The 19,566-nt window shown below is 28.7% G+C and overlaps 5 protein-coding genes and 1 pseudogene across 6 annotated transcripts, besides 9 other annotated features; 2 read left to right on the top strand and 4 right to left on the bottom strand.

The window, feature by feature from the left end:
* Nucleotides 1–36: part of a mobile genetic element that runs on past the window's edge.
* Nucleotides 37–862: 826 nt separating this feature from the next.
* Nucleotides 863–1,055: a mobile genetic element.
* Nucleotides 1,056–2,248: 1,193 nt separating this feature from the next.
* Nucleotides 2,249–3,111: a mobile genetic element.
* A 1,036-nt stretch (nucleotides 3,112–4,147) lies between these two features.
* TVAGG3_1050030 (RNA polymerase II transcription regulator recruiting protein) lies at nucleotides 4,148–5,766 on the bottom strand (the record flags this gene model as incomplete). Its single annotated transcript, XM_001302336.2, has 1 exon — nucleotides 5,278–5,745. The coding sequence occupies one exon, from the start codon at nucleotides 5,743–5,745 to the stop codon at nucleotides 5,278–5,280; it is 468 nt and encodes a 155-aa protein (XP_001302337.1).
* A 479-nt stretch (nucleotides 5,767–6,245) lies between these two features.
* Nucleotides 6,246–6,282: a mobile genetic element.
* A 553-nt stretch (nucleotides 6,283–6,835) lies between these two features.
* Nucleotides 6,836–6,873: a mobile genetic element.
* Nucleotides 6,874–7,670: 797 nt separating this feature from the next.
* TVAGG3_1050060 (glycerol kinase protein) lies at nucleotides 7,671–9,084 on the top strand (the record flags this gene model as incomplete). The annotated part of the gene is made up of 1 exon (XM_001302337.1): nucleotides 7,676–8,989. The coding sequence occupies one exon, from the start codon at nucleotides 7,676–7,678 to the stop codon at nucleotides 8,987–8,989; it is 1,314 nt and encodes a 437-aa protein (XP_001302338.1).
* A 438-nt stretch (nucleotides 9,085–9,522) lies between these two features.
* TVAGG3_1050070 (ubiquitin-specific protease activity protein) lies at nucleotides 9,523–10,303 on the top strand (the record flags this gene model as incomplete). The annotated part of the gene is made up of 1 exon (XM_001302338.2): nucleotides 9,523–10,293. One exon carries the CDS (start codon nucleotides 9,523–9,525, stop codon nucleotides 10,291–10,293), a length of 771 nt encoding a protein of 256 aa, XP_001302339.1.
* Nucleotides 10,304–10,719: 416 nt separating this feature from the next.
* TVAGG3_1050080 (glycoprotein 38 family) lies at nucleotides 10,720–12,504 on the bottom strand (the record flags this gene model as incomplete). The annotated part of the gene is made up of 1 exon (XM_001302339.1): nucleotides 10,720–12,504. One exon carries the CDS (start codon nucleotides 12,502–12,504, stop codon nucleotides 10,720–10,722), a length of 1,785 nt encoding a protein of 594 aa, XP_001302340.1.
* A 672-nt stretch (nucleotides 12,505–13,176) lies between these two features.
* Nucleotides 13,177–16,212, bottom strand: TVAGG3_1050090 (uncharacterized protein; the record flags this gene model as incomplete). The annotated part of the gene is made up of 1 exon (XM_001302340.1): nucleotides 13,210–16,212. One exon carries the CDS (start codon nucleotides 16,210–16,212, stop codon nucleotides 13,210–13,212), a length of 3,003 nt encoding a protein of 1,000 aa, XP_001302341.1.
* A 1,489-nt stretch (nucleotides 16,213–17,701) lies between these two features.
* Nucleotides 17,702–17,797: a terminal%2Cinverted (terminal inverted repeat of Maverick-3 transposon ID:TVAGG3_1050100).
* Nucleotides 17,702–19,566: part of a mobile genetic element that runs on past the window's edge.
* Nucleotides 18,303–18,330: a terminal%2Cinverted (terminal inverted repeat of Mariner transposon ID:TVAGG3_1050110).
* Nucleotides 18,303–19,566: part of a mobile genetic element that runs on past the window's edge.
* On the bottom strand, nucleotides 18,383–19,509 carry TVAGG3_1050120 (annotated as a pseudogene). The gene has a single exon. A coding segment is annotated over exon 1 (1,127 nt).

The following is a 19,566-nucleotide window of genomic DNA, read 5'->3' on the forward strand; positions in this document are numbered from 1 at the left end:
CCACTTCCTTTTTTTTTTTTTTTTTTTTTTTTTTTTGAATTGACATCCTTAACTCTACTGAAAATCGTCACCACTTGATAGTAGAGGTAAAGCCGCAATTGAAATTTTTTTTCAAAGAATACTCTTATTCTGGAAAATAAAATTCCCTTAAGGGTGCACCCGTATGTACGTTTATTTGAGAGGAGGAGGATTACCCTCTCAATTTTGAGGGATTCGTTAGTTTATTTTCTCGATGAATATGCAATAAAATTTGATTTTTACCTTATCAATATACTTCATATAATATACATAGGGTTGTTAAAAATATCAAAAATTAGCGTTTTGAAGACACCATGGTGTCTTATAATTTTCCCTTCCTTATTGGCGTGTAGAAATAAATGCGCCAATAGATTGAAGAAGAAGAATTGTTTTTCTCTGAATGAACTTTAAGCAAAACGGCTGTTTCAGTCATTAATTCTTAAAAATAAAAAGGGTAAAAACTAAATACAATGGGTAAAATTCAATAGTGTCTGTGCTATCGTTCAATTTGAATGTGTCTTTTGAAACCGCAAGACACATTGAATTTTTGAATAGTGTATTATGGTTTGACAGACACCAATGAAAAAAATAAAATGATATTTATTTTAAATATATAAGATCCTTATATAAAATATAAATATTTTATCGTTTTATTTTCTTGTTTTAGAAATGTTTTTTATTGAAAAATCAATAAAACTAACTCCAAAATAAAATTTTTGATTTAAAGACACTATGATGACACCAGGCAAATCTTCCAAGACACCTATCGTCGGGAATCTAACCACCCTAAATATACACATGTTCATGTAAAAACTTTTTTCCAAAATCCTCAGGAATTAAGGGATTTTAGGGCTGTACAAGATTTAAAAAAACATTGCCGGGTTACCGTAGAGGCCTAAAAAAATCGCGCCTCGGCGGCAAGCCGCCTCGGCATTAAGAATGCGCATCTAAATTTTTATATGTCCTTCTTTCTTTTATTTTTCCCTTCCCTTTCTTTTCTTTTTTTTTTTCCCTCCTCTTGCTCTCATTTACCTTTTTTTCCTTTTTCTCATCATTTTTCAAAATTTTAAATTTTTATCAAAAATCTTGCCTATAAAAGCAGACTATGGAACCTTTTAATGCCTCTTAATCAATATTATACAGCATAAAGCATATTAAATGAAAGTAATTACGTATAAATTTATTTTATTATCTTATTTATTAATTCTTTAGCATGTATTGTTTAATATTAACTTTTCTGTACATTAAATATGATATCTCCAAAGTATGAATGCCTTGTAACGAAACGAAAACTTAATTTTATGTTGAATATTTGTCACAAACATTAGATTATTAAATATATGTTGGATATCCCTTAGTATGAGACTTCATGACTCTTGTAGTCTAACGTGAGCTTTGGATTGCAAGCTCTGTGGTTAACGAACATAAATTAATTGTAAAGTTTTCAAAAATTTTCATCGTTTCTATCAGCATCTATTTTTCCTTTAAAATAATATATTTGTATGAATACACTATTTAGTAATTTTTTTATTTCCCATAATTTCATTCAAAATTTCAGAAAAAATTAATTTCTATTCAATATTATTTCAGCTTCAAAACACTTCATTCTTATAGATGTTGATTCACTAAAGTGTGATACTCAATGTCTTATTTCAATGAAAATTGTTCTGCAAATTTATTTCACTTTTGACCTCACTTTTTCCGTAATTCAATTTTTTACTTTTAATATTTTAGATCTTCATAATATCATTTGAAAAATTAACCATATAAAAAAATCAAGTTAACAATTCACTTTTTCCGTAATTCAAAAATCAAAAATATAAATAATATATCTTTTTATCAAATATTATTATTATATTCTATGAAAATGAGGTCCGGAAATTTTGCGGATTCCCGTAACTCAATTTTACGGAAAAAGTGCAGTAAACTATTCAAAATACGGAAAAATTGGTGTAAACTAATGATTTTACGGTAAAATCACGGAAAGTCCCGGAAGAATATATGTGCCTATATGAAATTATACAAAAATGAATCAAACGCATTTTAAAAGATTGTTCTTGTATTATAAATGCTATTCGCAGATTTATTCGTTGAAGAAAATTACCAAATTTTTGCCGATTTACAAAAAATGATTTACAAAGCATATTTTTATAAGGCTTTAAAAATCTTTAAAATGTGACCGGTGACGGAAATCCATGGTAACCAACCGCGGTTCCCGTTTGGAATGCCATAAGGGATTTTTGAATTTTAAGAATTTTTTTCGAATTTTTTCGAAAAAAAAATATTTTCAGAACAGCCTTAACGGCTAAGATTTAGGAACAATGTTAAGTATCAAAAAGAAAGGAGGTCTGATATAGACAACATATATCGTTGAAGGTTGAAAAAATCTCTAATATTTGAGCCCAAAATTTCAAATTTTAATTTTTTGAAAAAAGAGGCCACCCGTATGTACGTTTATTTGAGAGGAGGAGGATTATATTTTTGAAAGGGGAAAACATTATGAATATGTTAATTATATAATAACATGTATTATTATAAAAAAGAAAAAATAAAGCACGTTAAAATTTTTCTTTCTTGATTTTTTACAAAATCTACTTAGAATTATGCAAAATATGACTAAATAATTATAAATTTCAAGTTAAATTTTAATTTTGATAAATAATTTAAATTTCAAAATATCAAGTTCAGTTCGACTATGTATGTAGTAATTCCTCAATAAAGTGCCAAAACCCTATTAAAATATATGAACATTTTCAACATTTTAATGTTTTTATTTAAAAATTTGTTGGAATATGAGCTTCAAACAATTATTATGTAAATAAAAATAATTAAATATATGTATTTATTCGTATTACAACCGTAGTAAGTCGATTCTTCCTTTCTTCTACTGAGGTTTGAATTTGATTTCGAATTGTAAAGAGATTCAAAGGGAAAATACTAGCGGATAAAAACTACCTCCATGAAAGGGTCAGAATGGAGTCAAGTTGTATTTTTTGATATTTTTTGCTTTTCGAGCCTAAATAGGTAGCCAAGATAATGCCTAAAAATAAGGTTCTAAATTCTGAAGTTTACATGATCCTCTCGTGTGCACCCTTAATGCATTCTTGATGTGTCGCTGATTTTGTTATCCCCTTTATTAATTCAGTTTTATAAAATTTGAGAAGTTTCTGTTCCTATGAAATCTAATAACAAGAGTTCTATTGTGAATCTATTCTTACAGACAGTTATAGCTCACATTTCGTGAAGGTATGTTTTTGATGAAATATTATTTTTAAAACTATGAAAGAAAGTTAAATCACAACATTACACCAAAAAGAAAACTCTTATTGCATTTTGATGACATGAATGCAATAAACTCCTGAAGTGCAGATAATATCAGGAAATAGTCATGTAATTGAATCATTCTGCAAAAAAAAATGAACACATTTAAATTAAAAATATGAAACATTTATATAATATAGATATTACATTAAAGTGTCAAGCAATTCAAATTCAAGAAATGCATAATTTCTCTAATATTAAGATAAAAGTTTTTGAAAAATTGAATTTCAGATGTATAATTTGGGAATTGAATTCATTATCGAAAAATATATATTATGAATCTAAATATCATGAAAATCTTGATGAAATTATCAAAAGTAAAAAAAAGTAAAAGCAACAATGTTTCTCATTTTAATTGAAGAATCGAATGCTGAAATCTGTAAAAGTATATAATATGAGTCACAGTGCCCGTGATATTCGCTTCAAATATTATTATTGTTAATTTTTGGAGGAAATTATATATTTCGCTTGATATGAGTAGCTAAAAGGTCACAAATAAAGGACTGGTAAACGATTCCTGTGGAAAATATTTGTTTATAAACTTGGAAAAGAAGTAAAAATATTCGACTCTTTATCTTCTCAATTTTACGGTACACAAATCATGTGTACTCAAAAGGCAATAAATGTTTTTATTTTATGTTATCGTGCTCAATGTGTGTGTTCATATTTCCACGAAAAAATCTACGATCATTTTGAAAGAGCATTCAAAATTCAATCTAAAGTACTCACAAAATCTAGATTGAGAGGCGGTCAATGACTTTTGAGGGGAAATTAACGCATGGAATTTAATATTATTTAAGTTGATATTCTTGTTTATTATTTCAGAAAAAAGTCTTAAAAATTTCAATATGAAAATTGAAAGCCATTCAAAAAAAATTGCTAACATGTAAATTTTAATATCCTATGCAGAATTTAATATTTTGAACATTTTTTATTTTTGTTTAAAACTTAAAATTTTGCGAATTTAATATAATTTATAAAATATAATACGTATATATATTTAAAATACACTAAATTTAATTGTTAATTGACGTTTTTGGGAATGAATTTTATCAAAACATGCCTGAATCCGAAAATTTGAAAGAACGAATTACACAATCATATATGTAGAATTCAAAATACAAACTTAAAGATTGTATACGTTTAAAATTATTCAGATTGTGTTTGATTTCCACTCATTCTGTTTCTTTTGAACTCTAACACTAACATTTCATGATTATTACATGATCCATTTATACATGGTTGAATTGTTCCAGATTCTACCAAAAAATCAATCCAAATTTCTCAATGCATTCATGTTGATTGGACAAAATTTAAAATTTATCAGCATGTTTCCAGAGAAACTCATATATTCCCTAATGAAATGTAATTTTTGCTACATTTATTTCAATCAAATTTCAAAAAATTGACTGCAGAGCTTGAAAAGGTGATGAATCATGTTGTTATTAGATGTACATATTAGATTTACTATTTCCAAAAAATGCTCAAATTTGAATAGTTTTTAGAAAATTTGGAATTACACTCCTTACATTATATATAATTAAATGTTTAAATTTTATTTATTTTTCCCTTTTAATTTTATAACGTGCTCTATCAAAACTAACCTCTCAATTGAAGGCCACAAAATCTAAGTAGTGAGGGTACACAAATTTTGTATGGAGTACGGTTCAATTTTTGAGAGCCTCACTACTTAGATTTTGTGACTACCTTATATATAATTATTTAGTCAATTATATTATGAGATTTGATTAAGTGTAAGTAAAGTCTATTCATTTACTTATTGAATAAATTTCAATGAAATAAAAACTTATTGAATTGTTTGATAAATAATTGTTATTGTTTGAATTTCTGATATATAAAAGTTAAAAAAAATGCTAATTATAAAGATAGAATGAATATAATTTATTTTCAATTATATATACTATTTGAACAATTAAATTAAACAATGAACAATTGTTGGAATTCGAGATCTATTAAGTCATATACATTATCAAATTCTGAGACCATTGTATCAGCAATTCTATTAAATTCTTCATTTTGCTTTTTAACTTTAACTTTTTCTCTCCTTAAGCCTTTTAACGTTTTTCCGTGTCTTAAAAGTAATTTGAATCTTGCCTTAATGCTAACGTCACTCCTTCCTTTCATGATTTTGGAAATGTTAATCCATTGGCGTCCAAGCTGATTATACAATGTGAGAATTTGTATGTCTTCATCAATGGTGAATGGTGTCTGCTTTAAATCATCACTAAGATACTTTTCATATCTTTCTCTGCATTGTCTAACGTTCTTTCCTTCCATTAGAGAGGCAATAAGATTCCAATCTTTGCCATGCTCATTTACAAGTTCCTTAAGCTTATTGTCCTCCATTTCTGAGAACTTATTACGCCTCTGATGGATATTATACATCAATAAAAATGATTATTTCAATTGGATAATTTGAAAAGAAATATCACGATATATGCAATATAATATAACATTTAAAAGTAGATATTATTATCAACGGAGAACTTGATGACCACGAAATCATTGAATTCCATCCAATTCAATTTTCTGACGGTGAATTGAAATTTTTGAAAGGGAATGTTTAAAACTGACACAGCTCGATAATTAAATACTTCTTAATATAAATTTTTACAAAAAAACAATAGATATTAAAGCAGATTACCTTAATCCTTCTAAAGAGATTATCATTTACATTCAATTTCATGAAAAGTGCTAATTTTGTGATGTTAAACGATTATAATTCAATAAAATAATTGAAAATTGTTCGACATGTATTCCACACATATCGCGTTTATTTTATAGCAGTCCATTACGTAATGAATTGTTATTTTATTTAGTGTAAAATGTTTGTTTTCCTTTGAATTTTAAAACCATTTGATTCTATTAACGTAGAATGCCTATTGTAATAAACAGAAATTCATCAAAAGTGACAGCTCTCAATTTTTTGACATTTGTAAATTCTAAATTGAATGAGAAAAATGAAATAATACTAAGCATAATACAATATTCTAGATTTAATTATAATTAGGAAAAAGTTAGTTTTGAGAGTACTTTTCATAGGCATATAGAATGAAATCTTCTGAAAAATAATATCACATAAACTCATATTATTTTCTAATATATAACTATTTTATATAAAAATCAAATTTAATGATCTTAAAAGCGAAGGATAAACCTCAAATTTACGAATATAATGAGTGGGAATATAATGCTTATCTATCATAAAACCATATGAAATATTCCACTCATTATATTCGTAAATTTTGAGGTTTATCCTTCGCTTTTAAGATCATTGAATTTGATTTTTATATAAAATAGTTATATATTAGAAAATAATATGAGTTTATGTGATATTATTTTTCAGAAGATTTTGTGTTCTTCTTCAAAATTTTATTTTTTATTAAAAAGAATCTTTACAAAATATACATTTACTTTAATTAATATTTAAAAACGTGCTCTATCAAAAGTTCCAAAAATTCAATATTTTAGCTTTTCTGAGGTGTCACTTTTGATGAATTTCTGTTTACAACACTATTATTATTAGATTATAACAATTTGTCTCAAAAGTATTTTTAGCAAAATTTTCAAACTCTATAAACAGAGAGTCCTATGGCTGTGTCATACATGGCATGGGTATATAGTATAATTGATGTAAATATCTAAATTGTGGTAAATCTGAGCGTGATCTCTCTGAATTTGTCAAACCTTGAATTGAAAGGAAAATTCTCGCTTTCAATTTTCTAATAAACCTAAATTATATCATTACTTATATTTGTATTAAATTTATTTAAACATAATTTAGTTTGGTATTGAGAATTCAAGGAGATTTGTTATTAATATGATGATGCCTTTAGTTTTAAGGTAGGAAACAGACTGGAAATATGATGATTATAAGTACAATAAAATGACCAATATACACTTGTAATTGTCTTTATTAAAATTGTCCTGGGTCCTATTTCGTCCCCCAAGTTGACAAAAATTGAGGTGCTTTGTTTGATGGTTTCGGCGACTATTTGTAAAGTGTCAAAATAATTATTGCTGAATAAAGTTCAAATAATAGATATATCATTCAGTTAATACTTAAAATATATATTTCTGGTTTTTATTGGGATTTCCTGCATTTTCAAAGATTTGAAATAAAATTTTTCTTTAATTTTAGCTTGTTATTGTATATTTGATTTTAAGCATATCGTTACTGGATTTTAATTCAAAATATGATGTGGAAATCATAATAGAACTGATGGTTTGAGAGGAAATTGAATGGATATCAATGAATTGTAAATCTTTCAATATTCAATTTGTAACGATAAGGCTAAATAATTCAATTTTAAAGATGTTCTCACTTGGTATTGACATTGGAACATCCAAAATAGCAATAGCGGTAGTTGACGTCAACTCAAAGATAACAACTTATGTTGATTCAAAGGCTCATGACGCTAACATTCACATCAAACCTGGTTTTAGTGAACAATCTGTTGACAAAATCTTTGAAACCACAGATAATCTAATATCTAATATCCCAATAGAAATAAAGCAAAAAATTGGGTATATTGGCATCACTGGACAGATGCATGGTGTTGTTGTTTCCCGCAAAAATAATAAAACTGACAATCTGATCAACTGGGAAGATAGAAGAGGCTCGGTCACAGGAAAACTTAAGCTAATTAATGCAATCAAAGGTTGTGAGAAGCTCAAAGATGGCTTTGGAATGACAACCTTGGCGCAATTAGACTTAAGTGATGCAGAGCATTGTGCCACAATTCATGATTTGTATGCATCATATCTCACAGGACTCAGATCTGTGACAGATCCAACAGATGCCGCATCTTGGGGATTATTTGATATTTTCACAAACAAATGGAACGAAGAAGCCATTAAATCATTAAATATTCCTCAAAATATCCTTCCAGAAGTTGTTAAATGCGGTTCATTTGTAGGAAAAATTAAACCAGACATTGCCGAGAAATTTGATTTAAACAAAGATGTTGAAGTTTATGCTGCACTTGGTGACAATCAAGCTAGTATCTCAGGTACATCTCTTGAGCGCGATCAGGATATCTATATCACAATTGGCACCGGAATGCAATTATCTTTAATTGCAAATAATGAAATTGCCAAAGAATTAATCAATTCAAACAAAATTGAAGTCAGACCTTTCCTTAAGGGCCAGTTTTTGGCTGTTTCTGCTCCTTTGTTAGGTGGCGAAGCTTGGAAATCTTTAGCACTTTTTGTTGATGGATTGATTGAAAATGTCACCGGAACTAAGATGAATATTGATGATGTGTACAAGAAGATTGATGAGCTTGGTCTTGCTGAGTTTGACTCTGACGATCTTCCTGATTTTGAACCGTATTTTATTGGAGAAAGATGGGATACTTCTCTCAGAGGTGTTCTTTCGAATTTAACTCTTTCCAATTTCAAGATTGGAAAGATTAGTGCAGCACTTGCAAAGGGTATTGCAAAAACATTAAGAGGTGATATTACACAAGAAATGCTAGCTTCAAAATCAAGAATTGTTGCGTCTGGAAATGCCTTACGAAAGTCAAAGCTTTTGACGCTCGCAATCACAAAAGAGTTTGAAAAAGAGGTTATTTTTAGTGAAGCAAAGGAAGAAGCTGCTAGAGGTGCAGCTATTTTCTTCTTATAAAAGATATACAAATTATTTGAAATTTTTCATATTTAATCTGTTCTACACAAGTTATTTTCGAGTTTTATGAATGAAAATTATGTATTTAAAATGGTCCAACTTCCAATAACTTAACAGATTTGTTTGCAAATGAAGCTGAAAAGTTCAGATCCGCATGATTCTAGTATAAAATATTAATACAAAAGTATAAAAAGTATTTTTCTGTTGTATGATACAATGAAAAATTGAGTTGAAAAAATTTACCATGACGAATGAAAATGTTGTCATATAGTTCATTATCGCCAAAATAAGCATTCATTGTATCATATTTAGATTGAAAATTGACTCACCCACTACAGCACTAAGCCGTACCTTCTTTCTAATGTCTGGTGAACCAATTGTAAACCTTTTGAGAAGATTTTGAAAAAAAATTCAAAGAAAATTTCATTTCAAGGTTTAAACTCAAATTTGAATCTAAGACATATCCTTTATCAACAATTCTACAAACAACTATTGCTAACCTTCAAGAAGAAATCAAATTGATCACTGATGTCATGCCAAGCAGACAAAAAATTACGTATGGATTTCCTCAAAAAGAAATTCCAACGGATGCAGCATCATTAAATAAAACTTTAGAACAGATAGGCATTAGATCTAGAGAAATGCTAAATCTAACAGTGAAGGAATTACATCCAACAAAACAAATTCATACTACATCCATTTATGCTTGCGAAAAAGTTGAAATACCAGCAGATAACTCTTGCTTATTTGCTTCTATTAGCTACCTGTGCACAGGATCAACTAGTCACGCTACAGAAGATAGATTTCACTGCGTAAGTGTCATTAAGAATAATCCTACCAAGTATACTGAAGCTACATTAGTTTCTCCTAATAAAGAATATTGTGCTTGGCTGAGCGATATGAGGCATTGGGGCGGATATATCGAGATGGAAATTTTATCCGAAAAATACAATGTAGAAATATGTGTTCTTCAGGTAGAAAATAATTTAATTGTGCCAATTAATGGTGCTCAATCTAAAAAGAGGATATATCTCTTGTATGATAACATTCATTACGATGCATTAGTGTTTAAGGCACATACACCACCAGAAGTTAGAAAGATTGTTGATGCCAGTGATGAAGAAGCTACAATTCAGGCAAAAGAATTGATGAATATTGCTAGAGCAGCTGGAGGCTATACAAACGTGAAAACAATGACATATAAATGCACAATATGCAATAAAATATTGAACGGCTCAAAAGAAGCTCACGACCATTCTGCAAAAACAAATCATATGGATTATGTTCAAATTCAAAATCTCTAAGTAAAATATGTTTTTATTATTAACTAAAAATTATAAAATCTTTTATTTAGCTCACTGAACTTAAATCACTTTCAATATATATAAAAATATCGAGCTGAATTGATAAATTCACGCCTTTTAATGTTATAAATATTGGTTTCCTCAGGTATTTGATAACAACTTTTTACAAATCAAAGTTAAATCATTGAAAATTAATCAAACATTATGCATATTATGTACTAAGAGAAGTAATTGATTAAAAATAATGAATCCATCAATACTTATGATAATTGGCTATCACAAATGCATGTTAAATCAGAAATTTAAATCAAAAATTTAATACAATTGATTTTTACTCTTAAAGGCAACTAGGAAATGCATAAAAATAATAAATCATATGATAAAATGTCAAAATTTTTATTAACAAAACAAAATACGAAAATATATTTAAGGCTCTTCCGGTTTTTCATCGGATGATGAAGAAGATGTCGATGAATCATTCTTCTTTGCCTTATTATTTCTCTTTCTAAAGAAAACAAACCAAATTGTCACAGCAAGTGCAGTAAATGCGACAACAAGAGCGCAAACAACGCCAGCAACTATTCCCACGGGGAATTTACCTGGTTCTGTTGGTTGTGGAGTGTGAGAAACATGAGAATTATTTGGAAGATCAATTTGTTTCAAATCAGAGAGTAAAAGAACACCTCCTTTATCAGGAATGATGCCTTCGAATATAGGGAAGAATGAATCATTAGATTCTGATGCTGTCTTTCCCATACTATATGAAAATTCAAAATGAGAAATGGTATTAATGTAAGGAGTCAAAGAAAACATTGAAGGGCTTGTGAAATTAACTTCCTTTTGTGTTACATTCTCTTCACTGCGATGATGTTTCTGTGTAAACAAAACTTTATTTGTTGAAGAGAAATTTCCGAAAAGTTTCGCCTTTGAGAAGAAATGTAGTGTAACTTCTGTATAGTTTCCTGTTGATTCATCACTAGACATGTCTCCTATAAGCAATCCTTCAGTTTTTGTCGAAATATAACTTATCATTGTCTGAAAACCATCTCCGTTTTGATAAGTATTAGTTCCTTTGATGAAAGCATACTCTATATGGCATGTTTCATCAGGATTCTTACAATAAATCTTTGAATAAAGATTTTTATCATAAGAATTTTCGTTGTTGATGATGAAAGGATTCTCTATACCTGTCTTATCAATGTACTTATCCTCTGAGAACAAATATGTCTTTGTATCAACTAACAATGAAGTATTAGTTGCAATAACTAAATTTGACAGTGATTTGACACAATTTCCTGGTTGTATTTCCCTTGTAAATATCACATTGTAGTCATACGCTTGTGAATCGAGGTCTTCACACTCTCCAAATATATCAGTATCATCAGTATCGTTATTATCACTTTCTACTGATGGCTGCTCACTCACAAGATCACTCAGATATAGTTGTCCGTCAGTGAATGGTATGAAACCTTTCATTTCTATGAAATTTATCTGATTTTGATCAGAAATTGTTCCTTTTGATGAATATCTGATTGAAAATCCAATATTTATGTTCTCTTCTCCACCATCTATTTTCAATCCATATGGTTCTGTGATTGTCAGCTCTTGGGAAACTGTATTTTGATAATTTACTCCGTCATTTGTAAGGGAAGTAATGGTACTTGACGAGTCTGCACTAAATGATAGTAGTAGCTCCTGTTTTGGAAGAAAATATGCATAAACTTTATCAAAATTGTTATCATCAATTGAAATATGGTGGCCTTCGAGTTTATCATCGTAATTTGTGGTAATATAACTTACATAATCATAATTCACGTAATTGTCATCATCCTTTACTTGAATTGAGCCTTTAATTTGGGCAATTCGAATATTGCAATTAGATTCTGAATTGTGGCAAGTGATTTTATAGTGAATTGTTTTTGACGTTGGGTTAATGTTATTTAAAACGATTGGATTAGGAACAGGGTCATTTTCAATTGGATCATTTCCTTGTTGAACAATTGTATATTCAACATCATAATCTGTGTCACCTGCTAATATAGCATTTGAATCCGTCTTGAGGCAACCTCCTGCTGGAATTTCAATATTTTGAATTGTAAAAAGATCTGAAGTTTCGGGCTTCTGTATTTCTGTGCATTCGGAATAAGGGACTGAGTTTTCTTCACGAGAAAGCTTGTAAGAACTAATTCTGAAGAAAAACAAAGTTAGCATTATTTCAATTTGTATTTTCAATATGATTTTTGAATACTGCATAACTTCGATAAATAAATGGTAGTTTAAAACACATATTTGCTATATAACAAATTATTGCGAAGTGAAGCCACATTGAAAAAATATTCAGAACTGCGAATCAACAATTTCTAATTTGATTATTCTTATGTGAAAAGAAATATGTATTTTTTGATAGAATGGCATTTTTGTAAAGTTCAGAATTCAAAAATATATTCAAAAGCTGTTCGTCTAAAATGTTTGGTATTGAATCATGGAACTAGATATATAATTTCTTCGCTCTTTAGGAGTAAATTCAAATTTGAATGCTTTACACTGTCATTGCGGGGTATTTTTCGATCCCCAAAAAGGATTAAATTAATAATCCCGAGTTAAAATAATAAATATTGAACCTATTTTAGTTGTCTTTTCTCATTTAGTTTAATGAGCTAGCTTTTCAATTAATTTTTCATTTTATGATTTTAATAAATGATTGTGAAAAGTGCATAGATTGCAGATTTAAAGTAATTGATTAACTTATGCAAGTGAAATTATACATAATTTCATATCACATCAGATTCGACCAAAGTTTAAATGTTAAGAATATCTAACTGTTCATATATCAGGATCAATAATCTTAAGATTGATTTAAAGCAAATATTCTTTAAAATTATGCATATAATGAGTTTTTTAAAATACACAATTCAATCATCTTTTTTTAATAAATAATATCACCGATAGGCAAACAATACAAATAAAGAGTAAAATGATGGATGTGATGAGTACAATTACTAAATTTGAAGTCACTTTCAAGTTGAAAAATGGAAGTGATGAATTTATATATGGAAATTCATAAGTTTGATAAGTTTCAATAGGTTGAATGGAATGAAAATCAGGGTTTGATTCAAAAGCATCTTCTGGAATAATATAAGTTGAATAGTCTGAATTTAACTTTGTATATCTATTCTCAAAATCCTTTTCCATCGTAACAGTAATTGATTGTTCGATATAATGTAAAGGATTGATTTCAAGATTTAATCTTGCATCTTCTACAACTAGATTAATCAATTTTATTGAGCAATGATCATTAAGGCTTTCAACTCCTTTAATTTCATCTGATACTATATTTCTTTGACGACCAAATGTGAATAGAACTAAACTTGCTCGATTCATGAAACAGTTTTGATATGTATGAAATAATGGATGACCAGCTGGGTGAAACTGAAAGCTAATGTCAAAGCAATTATAAAATGCGTTTGGATCAATTGTAACCATTGAATTTGGTATATAAACATTGCCTAATTTTGTGTTTGCAAATGAACGATCTCCAAGATAAAAAATTTTTTCATTAAATTGTAAACTCCTCAGATTTAAACAATTTGAAAAAGCCTCTGATTCAATTATTTCTAAGTTATCTGGACATACAACTTCCTTAATATTTGAATGATTAAAGGCACCACTAGAAATTTTTATTAAACTATTGCATCCTGTTATATTCATTTCTTCAACATTTGAATCTAAAAACAGAGATTCTCTTATTAATGTGACTCTTGCCATATTAACACTCGTAAGATTTGTGCAACCTCTAAAGCAACTTATTCCAACATCTTCTAAATCATACGAAAATGTTAATGATCTAAGTGTCTTACAATTCTGAAAACAACTTGGTCCTAAATAACTTATTACACAATCATTTGGAATGACAATTTTTTCTAAAGCAACACAATTCTTAAATGTGTTTTCTTCGAATTTGTTGACTTGGCAAGTGAATTCAATAGTTTTTATATACTTTGATTCTCTAAATATTTCAGGTTGATAAATATGCGAAATTATTTTTTCAAGGTTTTTTGCAAAGGTGAAAGCATATTTTTCCACATATTCTACTGATGATGGAATTGTGAATTCATTTTGTGTATTTGCGGAAGCATATGCATATAGTTTTTTATAATCAGAGCTGTATAACACTCCATTTTCAAATCTTAAACTATCATTGTGAGTTTCAATTTCTCTTAGATTTGGCATTTCACACTGATATAAATTAAATGTGAAACTATCCAATTCATCGCTTAATATTATTTTTTCAAGGAAAGGAAGTTGAATTAAATACTTTGTATTACTCATATAATCATTATTTTCAAATTCTTCTTGATTTATCCAATATGCCTCTGCATCAGAGAAGATAACTGAAACATACCACATTACATTTTGTCCATAAATATAGTGAAAGTATTCGGTTTTATTATATACTCTCGATATATATAGTTCTTTTATATGTGAATTATTGAATGAATTGATGCAAAAATCGATACCCCTTGTATTTATGTTTTCTACTTTTGTATTTTCAAATGCTCTCTTTCCTATAGATTTAATACTATTTGGCAATACAACCTCTGTCAAACTAATGCAGTCTTTGAATTGATAACTATAAATTCTTTCAATTCCTTCTGCAAATACCACATTTTTTAGCTTTTTGCAATCATAAAATGTTGTAAAATCATCACTTATAAATATATTCATTTCTGTTATATATGTATGATCCAAAACACCTCTGAATGTCATAATTTCACTCTCAATTGAATAAGCTGAAATATTTTCATTCCATATACTTATATCTATCTTATAACATAATTGAAATATTTGTTGGCCCACACTCATTGGATGATCTGCCCAACCTATCACGTTTGTTAAATTTGGGCAATAAAAAAAAGAATTTTCTGCTATGTACTGGCAATCAGATAAATCAACTTCTTCAAGAGATATTAGATTGTTTGCACAATATAAATTGATAAAGCCACGATGAAGTGTTCTAATATTTGGGCAATCTGAAATTGAAATTCCTTCTGTTCCATATGGATATTGAAGTTCTTCAATGTTCATATTGCGTATACTAATTGAATATACCATTGCATTGAATATAACTGTCCTTACAGTTTCTATGTTAAAATCGAATTCGATATAGCTTTTGGAAACAATTTTTTTAATCGGCGATCCGGCCAGATATGAAAGTCTGATATTTTGTACATTTTCTCCGAATTCAACTTCTGTTAAATTTGTGTAACAAAGTGAAAATGATCCTATTTCAGATACATTATTTGAATTCTTTATTTCACACAAAGATTTGCATTTATAAAATGCATAAGATCCAATGATTTTATATATTTCAGCAACTTTCAAATGGCAACATTTCATACATGCAAAATCTGACACTTTTGTTAAAGAAGCAGGAAAGTGGATCTCTCTGATAGCAGAATTTGCAAAGCAATATGGTTCGATAGAATTTAAACTGCCAAAATTAACTGTTTTAAGCTTTTTACACTTAGAAAATGCAAAATATCCAATGGAAATGATATTTTCAAGATTGATATCAGAAATAGAGCTATTAAAAAAAGAAAAATTGCCAATATATTTGATGTTATCACACAACTTGACGCTAGTTATATTATTATTGTTCATGAAAAGGTTCTTTGTAATTTCTTTTATTTTTTCTGCATTGATTTCGATGTTCCTGGCATAGGTTAGACCAGGAAAATTTGGAATATTTTCTAATCCGCCCTTAATTATGACTTTTCGATCAGGATTTTTTTGTATTAAAATTGAGATTTCATTTAAGTTGCAATTTTCATCTATAATGATGAATGAGTTACTATTTTCCTCTGATGAAATATAAATATGATTAGTTAATAATGCATGGATTAAAAAATGACTGTTCATTTTAAAATGTGAGACCAAATTGTGAAACCATATTGAAATTGTTTTCACAGAATTCTCAAATAAAATTATAATTTCTGACTGATGCTGTGTTATGTTTATTACTAGGAAGAAGAAATATATTATATTTTTTAGAGTTTTTCGATATAATGTCCTATGATTCAAAATTATGCACATGTCAGATATAAGATCTAGTGTAATTTCTTTATTCAATTTTTAATTGAGATGGTGTAACAAAAATTGAATATTCTTTCATAAATTAATTACATCGAAACAACGATTTAGAATTCAATATATTTCAAGCTGATTAATTAAGTAAAAATCCGTAAGTCTGATAATGACAGTTTGTGAACTTTGATCAGATTATGATTTTTCTTGAAATAATTACTCACTGAGTTTTTTTAATGCAAAAATAATCAGTTGAAATTAGCTATAACAGTATTTATTTGAAATAAAGAAGAATGGTGAATATATGCTGGTATGATCCATATATGTTTAATTCATAGTCAACATGAATGTGTTCATGAATTGATTGAATTCGATGTAAAATTAATGCATATTACACAATTTAACCCTATTTCTGAATAAATAGTGTTTAATTCCAATTATCTTAATTTCAATATGCAGTATTGAATGGGAAATGTTTTGTAAGAATTGAAATAATTCCTAATGAAATCTCATTAATAACTAGATTGAATTCATTTAAACTTAATATAGATTTTTTGTGAATTTTTAATATTATAAAAAATGTTCCAGACAATAATTCTCAAGGTATTCATTCATAAGAATGTTGTATTACAAAATGAACCATCTAAACATGGATCAACATTACTATTTACATCTTCTGAAGATTTGGAACAAGCTGAAAGTATTCGTGATTTAATTAACAGTGAAAACATTGATACAATTAATATAACAGGCGATACAATAAAAGAAATTCCAACAACATATCCAAATTATTTTCTTTATGTACAATATATTAATATTGACGCATCCAAAGTGGAAGAAATTCCTAATTACTTCTGCGAAAGCAGTTTAAAATTGAAGGAAATAAATATTCATCAAGGAGTTAGATACATTAATTCAAGGGCATTCTACTATTCTACATTGGAAAAAATCAATTTGTTGAATGTCGAATTTATAAGTTCTGATGCATTTACCCATTGTCATCAATTAAAAGATCTCACAATATCTAAACTATCATTTATTTATTCATTTGAATATTCATGTATTATCAATTTGAATCTAACTTCTGAGTATGATGTCGTTACATTCTTAGCGCATTTACCATATCTCGAAAGCATTTACATCAAATCTTGTCGATTTCTTGGAAAATTTGCAAATTGCGCGAATTTGAAATTAACTATAATTGAAGATCAATCAAAATTGATTACCCCAAGTTTGAATTTAGATCTTTCTACACTGAACAAAATTGACAGTTATGCCTTTCAATATTCAAAAATAAAAGATGTTACATTTGATGCATGTGATCAAAAAAAAAAAAAAAAAAAAAAAAAAGGGTAGTGGGGCTTCCAGGCACTTCGTGCCTTCTAGCCCTGAGGATGATTGGTATAATGAAGTTTTTTTTTCTTGGGGTGTCCTTCCAGGCACTTCGTGCCTTCTAGCCCACATAAATGAAGTTTTTATTCGGAGGTCTTCCAGGAGCTTTTCACAAATTATATATGTTTTCATGTTTTGTCAAGACTTCTTCGTAAATGTTTTGTCAAGACTTCTTCGTAAATGTTTTGTCAAGACTTCTTCGTAAATGTTTTGTCAAGACTTCTTCGTAAATGTTTTGTCAAGACTTCTTCGTAAAATCAGACAAAAATATATTTTAGGGTAGAAGGGTATATCTAACCTCTTTTCTAACCTCTTTTCTACCCTCTTGAATTTTCATGAAATTTACACCAAAAATATATTTTAGGGTAGAAGGGTATATCTAACCTCTTTTCTAACCTCTTTTCTACCCTCTTGAATTTTCATGAAATTTACACCAAAAATATATTTTAGGGTAGAAGGGTATATCTAACCTCTTTTCTAACCTCTTTTCTACCCTCTTGAATTTTCATGAAATTTACACCAAAAATATACTATAGGGTGTCCAAAGGTGTGTTTAGCACAAACCTGAATACTGCGAATAGAAATAAACAAGTTACATATATATAAAGATTATTTAAATATAATCACCATTGGATTCAATCACGCGTTCGCAGCGATCGATCCAGGCTTGAAAGACACGCTTTAAATCATCATGAGAAAATTGCTCAAATTGCTCTCTTACAAAATTTTCAAGATCATCTGGACTCGCGAATTCGCGTCCTTCAGCTCTCTTTTTTAGCGTGCCGAATAAATAAAAGTCAGAGGGTGCAATATCAGGTGAATAAATTGGGTTTGGAACAACTTTGACATTGTTTTCCAACAAGTAATTCATTACCTTATGACTTTTGTGAACTCTTGAATTATCAAAATGAATTGCAAACTTTTGTTTTTGTTGTTTGGATTTCTCAAACTCATCAGAATTGATAATTTGAGTAAGAACATTGTCAATTAGATACTGAGCATTCATCATATTAGGTTTTTGAAGAATATCAATTGCGATGATGACATTCACGCCCCAAAAAACCGACAACATCATCATTGGTGTGTCAATTTTTTTCTTCGGGAATGTTTGCGGATTTTCATCCTTCGGGATCCACATGATTTTGGCTTCTGTTGCATATTGAAACCAAGACTCGTCCCCTGTTACTAAAAAGCGAAACTTCTTGGATTGATACGCACCCAATATAGAGAGGAGCTCTTTCGAAGATTGGACTCTAGATTTTTTTTGAACTGAATTAAGGTTGTGCGGAACCCAACGTGTATACGCTAGTTTGTAGTTCAAATAATTGTGCAGATAATAACTGACTGTTGTACGTGGTATCTTTGTCATCTCCTCTATCCTTCTGAGTGATGCTCTTGGGTCTTCATCTAGCGCTTGAAGAATTGCTTTGATTTTTCTTTGATCCGGCGATTTTTTGTCAATTTTTATGATGGCGCCTTTTTGTTCATGAAGTGATACATCCTAACATGATACGTTACAGTGGAATAGCTAGGAGCATCCATACCGAAGCATTTTACCAATGTCTCGTAGATTTTTTTACAGTCTTTGCATTTTTTTGCAAGAGCGAGGATGTTTTCTTTATGATTCATTAAAAAAATGAAAAAAATCCCGCCAAAATTTCCCGCGAAACCGCCTCTTGTCTCAAAATTCATTTTATATACCGGCATGGCGCCAAAATACAACATACTCATCATATACATATATTCATATTTTTTATTATATATTTATAATCAGCATATATCTCCTTTAATAGTCTC

The sequence above is a fragment of the Trichomonas vaginalis genome, chromosome I, assembly GCF_026262505.1.
Source record: "Trichomonas vaginalis G3 chromosome I, whole genome shotgun sequence".
In the NCBI taxonomy this organism is placed as follows: Eukaryota; Parabasalia; order Trichomonadida; family Trichomonadidae; genus Trichomonas; species Trichomonas vaginalis.